We start from the raw sequence: 9,755 nt of genomic DNA on the forward strand, positions 1-9,755 counted from the left end.
GAAGTGAAGAATGAGAGATAAAAGAGAAATGGAGAGGGAGGCGAAAACATTAATAGACTAATAGACAGATGGATATATGGAGAGAGAGAGAGAGGGGGAGAGGGAGAGAGTTTGTGTGTGTGTGTGTGTGTGTGTGTGTGTGTGTGTGTGTGTGTGTGTGTGTGTGTGTGTGTGTGTGTGTGTGTGTGTGTGTGTGTGTGTGTGAAATTCAGGTCTTGTAGCCTACGGGAATATCAAAAGGAGGGCTCCAAAGCATCACTCTGTAGCGCTCTCATAAAGCCTTAGACACACCCACACGAACGCATTACACATCGCATTACATAGTTCAGCATCTGACCTTAATTCCTCCCTTTTCACCATCAATTCCACAGTTTTAACCGCTTGAAAGGTCTCCCTTAATCTCCTTCAGTCCAAAGAAGTATTTATTACGTCATTCTTCTATCTCCAGGCGACTATATTCATTTAGGAGATACTTTTCGAACTGGACAGGCTTGATGTAACCTTCATTAACCTGTCCAGCACTAGAGCTCTTACCGAAATTGCATAAAATCGCCTATTCAGTTGTCACAATAAGAGGGGATAACAAAATACGTCATTGGATTACTGGAGTTACACTAAAAAAAAAAAATGATGGTAGGGGGAATAAAGCAATAAAGCAGCCACCGCTGTGCAATGGGTAGAGACGCTACATGGATTTTCGTTAGCTGAATGAAAAAATTCTGGTAGTGACAAGACTAAAAAAGAATCTGGTCATCGTGTAGAAAAGGTCAAAGCCCCGTCCATTTTCCTGTTCTTTTGGCTCTACCCTTTTGACAGTAGGAAAAATAAAAATGAACTGAGAGGAGTATAACAGCACTCATCTCTCTCTCTCTCTCTCTCTCTCTCTCTCTCTCTCTCATTCCATACATTATACCCCATAGACCAACTCCAAAGACTGGAAACATCAAAGGGCTATGGCTGAAGAATGGAAAATTTAAGTTCAGGAAGTTTGAAAAACTGACGGAACTTAACGTACCGTAATATAAGCATTTCTCCCACCTTCCTCCCACCTCAACCATTTTGTTCCTTCAACCTCTTGGAAGCACACCCAACCACACCTACACCCACCTACCCACCTATCCACCCACCCACCCACCCATCCACACACACACACACACACACACACACACACACACACACACACACACACACACACACACACACACTTCTCTATAAGCTCCTCCCCCAGTTTCTCTCCACCCTTTGCCCTCGGGTGTGGCAATGCTTTATTTGTCATCGGCTTTGTCTTCTGCTCATGCAAATATCGGGCACCTTTTCTTTCGCCAAGATTCAGGACAATATATTTTCTTACAGTGTCTCAGCACCTCCTTTGTTATTCTCGGAGGTAGGAGGAAAACAACTCTCCGGAGGAAAACAACTCTCCTCCAAGCAAGATGATGTTCTTCTAGGTTTCTTCTTCCCCAAATAAACTGTGATGGCTATTGATTTTTCTGTTCACATCGAAACAGCCTCCATACCTCACGCTCAGTTGGAACAGAATAATGGTGTTGTCCTGGTGATCAATGAGCTAATAAAACACGTATTAACGCTCAAGCTCAGCTGAACTGATTCGTCTGACAGTGGTTGGAATGGAATTCTGGTGTTACATGTCAATGGAATGGTTAAACTGACATGTTATTCATTGCTATGACTTTAGAGGTTATGTTTTCTGTTTCATAAAATAAGAGAAAGCTGCTCATTGCGGGATGTAATAAGCTAAAGAGGGCAGAAATAGTGATTAATTTTGCTACGTCTTTGCAAGAGGAGTACTTACATCTGATTCTTATCTTCTTGCACATCTTGTTTTCATGAGACAGCTGTCCTGTTTTCTCTCTCCTTCCTCATTATTTCTGTCTTTTATCTGCATCCCAAAAAAAAACTCTTCTATAACGGAAACAATAACACTTTAGAAATGAGCTTGGACTTATGGTTGCTTTGTGTATATGGCTACTATACGTGTATGTATGGTGCGTACAAACTACAACAAGAGTTCGTCTGACATTTCACTTCTTATAGCTTTCACATTCCTGTGCAGACAAGTATACCTAAGCCGAGATGCACTTGCTATGTTTCCCTGCCAATGAATAATTCTCTAATACGACGTTTCAGGAAGGAATGTGACAGATCTGCCTTCTTGCCTTAAAAGATAGGTAGACAGTTCAAGCGTAGACGAACCTTTATCCCGGAATGTATTTCTGTTTAGGATTTGTCTGTCTGTCAATCTTTCTAGCTTACGCATTCATAAACCTCATATTCGGTGCCCTGTCTTCTCTCTCTCTCACTCTCTCCCCTTTAATGCCCTCTATCCCTTCTCTCCCCCACTCTCCCATAGAGCTCTCTCTCTCTCTCTCTCTCTCTCTCTCTCTCTCTCTCTCTCTCTCAGTCCATTCCCTCTGTCCACTTATCTACGTAATACCCACTAATTAATGTTCAGGTAACACTAGGTTTCCACTAATCAGCTTAGGGATTGGCCGGGCAAATTAATTCTAACTCATGCGCTTTGGTCATCCGGTCAACAAAATGAACAATGGATGGTCCGTGAAACAAAAGAAAAAAAAAATCTATCATTCAAAACCTTTTTCCTTTGCAGTGGCTGGGAATGCCAAATGAAAGTCCAAATGATCCAGTATTCATCACATTCATTCAGTTTTTACCGACGTCATAATCGGCTCTGTTCAGTGCTAGGTGCTCTCTCTCTCTCTCTCTCTCTCTCTTTCTCTCTCTCTCTCTTTCTCTCTCTCTCTCAGATTCCTGTGTCCCAATTATTTGCTGGTATTTTAGGCGACGATTGGCGACATCAAGGGGATTTGGTGAAGGCTGGGAAATAGCAGAGGAAATAACTGAGTGGGAAAAGATGTGCGGTGATGTTCAGAACTCTCTCTCTCTCTCTCTCTCTCTCTCCCTTTATCAGATTCCTGTGTCCCAATTATTTAGTGGTATTTTAGGCGACGATTGGCGACATCGAGGGGATCCGGTGAAGACGGAAATAATACTGAGGGGGAAAAGATGTGATGTGATGTTCACAACTCTCTCTCTCTCTCTCACTCTCTCTCTCTCACACACACACACACACACACACACACACACACACACACACACACACACACACAAGACTGAATATATGATGAGAGATGGGTAAATATGTGCAAATAAGCCTGATTTCGGCAATTACAAAAGAAAAAAAAATCGAGTTAACCTACCGTACACTCCTCACACACTCTCCGATCCTTCTCCTTCTCCACCTGACTTCCAATCCTACTGTAAACCACTGTCACACTTTCTCATTCCAACCTATTATTCCTCCTCTTACCTGACTCCCTCTAATCTAATGTAGCCCAATTATTTACTTCCTCTTCCGTACACTTTCTCCTCCTCCTCATCCCACCCTTTATCCTTGTCTCTTATTAAAAAAATAGTTGTGTTAGTTACCTGCCTTAAACAGACTCAAGGGGAAAAAGGCCTCTTCATGTTTGGTTTCGTTCTCTTTATCCCCCCTCGCTTGACCTCCCTCCAATCTTCCTTCCCCTCCCTCTATCTTCCCTTTTTCTTCCTCTCTTTTACTTTTTAATGTCTCTCCACCAAACTTCTCTCTTCCCATTCCCTTCATCCTATCTTGCATCCCTCCCTCGCGCTCCCGTACATGACCCCTGACTATCTTTCCCCTTCTCACTATCCTCCCTTCTCCCCCTCCTGTCCTCCCTAACCCCCGAAGCCCCCAGAAACCGCCCCCCCCCCAAAGTCCCCCTCGCCCTGCGCGCGCTGGCCTTCCATTCACAAGCTCACCACGCCACAACCCGGCATCGATCGAGCCCAGTTCATTCATGATTTTCCACCAGTCTTCTCTCACGCTGCTCGTACAGGAAGTTCGCCTTTAAGCTGGCGTCCTGGGGGGAAAGAGACGCGCTTACCCCACCCCCCTCTCTCTCTCCCCTTACTGACCTCCTCCACTCTCTCTCTCTCTCTCTCTCTCTCTCTCTCTCTCTCTCTCTCCTGACCCCGGGCGTTCTGGATGATGACAGACGATACTCATTCCCTTTTTTCCCCCTTCATTTCTCTCTCTCTCTCTCTCTCTCTCTCTCTCTCTCTCTCTCTCTCTCCTCTCTCTCTGTTCTCCTTTCATCAGCCTTGCTCACAAACCACATCCCTCTCTTTTTCCTGTCTTTCCGTTTCCATTCAATAACTGTTCCCCTTTCCCTTTCACCCTCTTGCCATTCTCTTGAAATCTGTGCTCTGTTTCTCTCCTCTTTGTTTCTCTTCGTCCTGTAGTTTATCAACATTTCACATCTCCCTATATTATCAACGTCTTCCTTATGCTCTTGATACATTCACTTTCTCTCCATTTCTCCTATAATTATCAGTCTTTCACATCTCCCCTCAGTCACTCATTTCAGTCACTCATTTTATTTTCCAAACTTCAGGATTATAAATGATAACACTGAGACAGATAATGAGAGATAAATTAAAACTGAGACAGCGCGATAATATAGAAACTGTGCTAGAGTAATGAGATACAGAAAATATGATGGAAAAAGTAAGAAAATGAGATACAAATAAATTAACGTAGATGAGTTGATAAAGTGAAAGAGAGAAAGCAATTACCTCATTTAAAGTCGGTCTGGGGGCTTACAATTAATACGTATGTGGAAAATTCATCACCAGAGCCTCCGTGATGACCGTCTGATTAAACCCGTGTGCAAAACGCTTCCACGAATTAGCTCGGAAAATGTTGCAAATCTCGACCGGTATTTACGTGGGAAAACATATGGCCGGTTGGAGAGTCTGAATAGCGATTTATACTGACTAGTAGTTTCATTGGCGGTGTGTGTGTGTGTGTGTGTGTGTGTGTGTGTGTGTGTGTGTGTGTGTGTGTGTGTGTGTGTGTGTGTGTGTGTGTGTGTGTGTGTGTGTGTGTGTGTGTGTGTGTGTGTTGAATATGATGCAAAATTTTAAATACACGAATATTTTAAAAGCTTCCGAAGGTAGAGTACAGGCAAAGTATACAGAATAAACCGGTTGATGTAATGTTTTGCACCTTTCAACCCCTGTGACTCAGCTGAACTAATCTTTACTATGCACAGGATACCAAAGCTGTCCTGGCCATGACAGAGATCATTAGGCGTGTTTTCCATCAGGGAGGCAAGGTAGCAGGTGAGCAGTGCCTCGTTATGAGTGTGTGCGTGTGGGTGAGTTGGGAGTAGGTGTTTTTATACAATATGTGTGTGTGTGTGTGTGTGTGTGTGTGTGTGTGTGTGTGTGTGTGTGTGTGTGTGTGCGAGCGCGCTCGCGCGTTGGAAGACGGCGTGGGTTTGTTATGTGGAGACGTTTGTCAGCAGGTGATGCTACTATTTATAGGAACAGGCTAACAATGCACGTAGCAGCTGGATTTTGGGTGGTAAGTGGGATTGACTGACTAAATGCGGGAGTTTGACATACTAAGTGTGCTAAAGCCTTTTGAATGACAGAACGAGTACAGATAACATCAAGGAAATGAGACAAGGATATTAATACCGAAAGATTGAAGGGAATTAGAATTTTGTGAATATATGAGTTGGGCAGATTAAATGTAGAAACTCCGACGGTGAGAAAATATACAGAAAATGTCTGAGAGATAACCAGGCACGAGTACCAACAACCAACGACAGAAAAGAGTGAGAACAGGGAATGAGTGAGTATGACAGTGTTTGAGAGGTTTGTGACAGTTTAAGAGAGATAAGAGGATAAGAGAATCAACAAAAAGGACAGAAAAGCGTTGAAGATTGAAGAAATATAAAATCACACTCACAGTTGACGTCCAAGGTGGTGTGGCCGATGGTAGGGATGGAACTGGCGAGGTTGGTGGCTTCGCAGGTGACTCTCTCGCCATTATCTGAGGCATTCACTCTCACAGTCACTCTGGCCCAGCTCAGAGTACCGTCGCTGTCTACCTTCACGTCCTCTAGCTGCTCCTCGCCTTTGAACAGCCTGAGGGAAAGAGGGAGAGAGAGAGAATGGATGAAGGGTTACTGAGGTGTAAGTGAGATTAATGAAAGACAGGGAGAAATAAATGTCAGATGTGTGAGAGATAAGAGGAAGACAGGGACACTTGAAAGTAAAAGGACAGGAGTGAGTTGGATAAAAAAACGAAATGGATGGTGAAAAAAATGAGAACACTACGTAGGATAAAGGAGGATAAAAGCGTACAGGAGAAAAAAAAAACACCAGGACAGCTAGATAAGAAGCAGCAAGAGAACAATGAACGGTGTTGAACAAGAAAGCACGGAGATTATAACTGACTGAATGACATACAGAACGGGACAACGGTGATGTAACAGAGTGAGGTGAATAGCAGAGGAAGAACGACAAATGTGAGGACAAGGGACAGAGTGTGTGTGGGATAAAATTGCGTGCTTCATATATATATATATATATATATATATATATATATATATATATATATATATATATATATATATATATATATAACATGTCACAGAGCATTACTGTAAAAAAAAAAAAACTACCCTATTTTTCTACAGCACAGAAGACCGACCGACAATGCTTTAAAAACACGGCAATGCTGTTGGAGGCTATGCAAAGATATGACCTTTATCGAGTGAAATATTAGACAGCACTTGAGGAGAGTTCATTAGACTCAGATCCCTGTGAGTCTTAGGATGCAAGCCGAGTCAAGGTCGATAAGGCTTAGAGCTTAAGACGACAGTCAGGAATAAAGCAATGCCATGTATTAGAGGAAATAGTAGCAAATATATATGCCGTAATGAGGGGATTTTCATACATATTGTCGGACATAGAAAAAAAAAAATAGTTTACAGAAGAGTTTAACAATGTTGAATTAGGCTCGGAGAGACAGAAACCTGGTAAGCTGTTTGGCCGGATGAAAGGAGAAGGTGATGTCTCGCATTCAAAGGTCAGGGTTGAGAGAGTGAGAGGAAGACAGAGGTAGGTAAGTGGTGTTCTGCGCCTCACCTTTCCTCTTGTCCTCGGGATGGTGGAAACAACAAACGTGAGAAAACTTTCGGATAAACAAACTCTCTCACCCTCCCTTCCTCCCTTCTTGGCGTGGGTGGATCATGTCCGCGAGATGTGAGTTTCCACGTGACGGTAAGCACGCTGGACAGACATCAAACAGTGATCATGTTTGGGTGGCACCTTCTCGCAATCTGTTTACATCTCTCTTCCTCTTCATATCACTTTTGGAAACATATCATTTAGCTTTAATCTCATCTCGAATGCCTAAGGAAGAATGCATTTTTAAATCAGAATCAAATTGAACTGATGTGCTACTGTGAACGGTATTTCCTTTTCCCATCAAGTGTTGCAAAAACTATGAGCTTTTACTTACTTTTAACATGGTGGAATCTATGTAAGCTACGATTTTGCTCTTGTTAATAACGGTAATGCAAACATTACGTCTTACCCGCATGAAATACAAGAAAAATTTCTCTACATATTCTTTCTCAGTGGCAATACAGAAGTGCATATTAATTTCCTTTAGCAAGACATTTTTCTCCATTTATTCTGACTGACTTTTCAAAAGCATTTATGTATTTTCTCTTAACGATACATTTTTCTCAAATTATTGTGATTGACACTGCAAACTAATTCACCTAATCTCACTTTGCCAGACTTTTCTCTCCAATTATTCTCTCTGGCAGACATTAGTAAAAATTCCCTTTCGCGTGGTGGATGTGATGTAAGGCCGCGTGATCTAATAATCCTCATCGAGGCCGGGTAAGCTCGCTTAATTTCGCCGCATTATGTCGTTTTGTGAAGCCACGCGGGAAAAATCGTAGCCCACCATCCGCAAATTAGCGCTGTTTTATCTCTCATGGCCAGTGTGTCTGTAGAGCAAAGGTCAATCTATTCAATGATTTGACTGTATAAGTTTCGGGATTCTTTGTCTGATTATTGGCTTTTTTTTTTCTTTTATCTGGCCACTCTTTCTTCCATCAATGTAATCATCGTCATTTTAGATATATGCTCGTTTGTCATCCTGTTTATCTGTCCATCTGCCTGTCTATCTGTCTATCTACCTACCTATCTAATCATCAGTCTATCTACTAGTCTCCATCTCATCCTATATCTCCATTAGTCTACACCCCATACTCACCTCATTTCTGGTGGTGGGTTGCCTCCCCTGGTGGTGCAAAGGATGGACACTTCATCTCCAGCCGTCACCTGTCCGTCGCCTTCCACCTCCACAACGGGCTGGCCGGGGCGTTCTGAGGAGGGAGAAAGAGGAGGTGAACAAGTGGATAAGAAAAAGTTGGAGGAAAATAAGTAGAGTGGGTGGGATGTGAAAGTGACAAGGAAGCTGTTCACAGTGGAAACCAGACGAATCCTTATAGTATATCCCGATGACTGGAGGAAAATGCAAGTTTTTATAAATAGTTATTTATGGTATATGCAAACTATCTGCAGATGGAAGTCTTGATTAAAACACTTTTCCCCTAAAGCAGATGGAAAAGTAATATACAGTATCAACACTAGCTTTGAAATATACAAAAGCGATGCATAATTATAGTAAGTGTATCATTTAAGGCCCATATTATCCAACCAGACCAGATTCCCCGTATTGTCGTCCTCAAACCATTAACCAGCACCAAGCACAACGAGATGGCGTGCCCGATATATCCACGCCGCCTCCCCCGCTATACGGTTGACATAGTAAAACAGCGAGTGAGCGGGTGGTGTGTGATAAGGTGGTTCATACGTATGTCCGTGTTGGGCTAAAACAGGGATGTTGTGATTTAGTTCCTACAACGTCACCGGTATCCGCAGAAAATGGAATTAATTATAGCGAACGAACTTAGCGATGCAGTTCATTTCGATAATTTATTTATTTACTTACTGTATTAAGTTTAGAATAGAGGTATTAAAACCGTCTCCATTAACCAGTTCCCTTCCATCACGTCTCTTCACGGCTTTATCAATATTACTTCGAATGCACCAGCTGATTACGTATGGATTTATAAATGACTTTTGGAGATCTGCTCAAGGTGAAAGGGTTATTATCAGGAAGGAAATTCATCACCCAGTCTGATCTCTATAGGGGCAGCCATTCTCACTCTAATTAACTACGAAGAAAGAATAAGCTCAAAGGAAACTCTTAATTTAATGGATCACCAGGAGTCTGTTCACCCAGTGTTCATGATCCGGGCGAGGCGATCAGGAGACAAAAAATATACCGTAAGTATCTTCCGCACCGAGGAAAAATCGGTGACACAATAGCGCACTCAGCTCAGACACAGGAAAAACGCCCTAAACCTGTACAGAAAAATATAAATGGGAAAAAATGGCTATCAAAGAGTCCAGTAATGAATGGCAGTCTGATGGAGGGGAAAGGTGGGGATTGGTAGTCTAAGTGAGGGATGCTTAGGAGCAGGAGAGAAATAACCTGGCGATGGGGGAGATACTCTGAAGGTAAGAGGACTGGTAGACCGAGAAAGGGGTGGTGGGGTGGTGGGGGAATTAGTCGGAGAAGGGAAGGTAGTTTCAGGCAGAGGATGATTGTATAAGAGTCAAAGGAAGTCTGAAAAAGGGATGAGGATAATGGCCTCAAGGACAAAGTGGTAGTTTTAAGAATAAGAAGGAAGCCTACAGAAAGAAAAGAGATAGTCTGAGGGGACCAAATAGTCTGAGAGTGTGAGGAACTCTGAAGAGGGAAGGTAGTCTGAAAAGGGAGAGGGGTAGCATAAAGAGAGAGGGTAATCTAA

The 9,755-nt window shown here is 42.7% G+C and overlaps 1 protein-coding gene across 1 annotated transcript in view; it reads right to left on the reverse strand.

The window, feature by feature from the left end:
* LOC145413629 (uncharacterized) overlaps positions 1–9,755 on the reverse strand; it is a 155,445-nt gene that overhangs the window by 106,466 nt on the left and 39,224 nt on the right. The window contains exons 10-11 of the mRNA XM_080283290.1: positions 8,150–8,261; positions 5,822–6,000 (exon numbers count right to left, since the gene is read on the reverse strand). Of these exons, the coding sequence (XP_080139416.1) occupies positions 5,822–6,000; positions 8,150–8,261 (291 nt within the window). The remainder of the gene's footprint in view (positions 1–5,821; positions 6,001–8,149; positions 8,262–9,755) is intronic.

This window comes from Coenobita brevimanus, chromosome 97 (genome assembly GCF_032717465.1).
Source record: "Coenobita brevimanus isolate Jiangsu-jjx chromosome 97, ASM3271746v2, whole genome shotgun sequence".
In the NCBI taxonomy this organism is placed as follows: domain Eukaryota; kingdom Metazoa; phylum Arthropoda; class Malacostraca; order Decapoda; family Coenobitidae; genus Coenobita; species Coenobita brevimanus.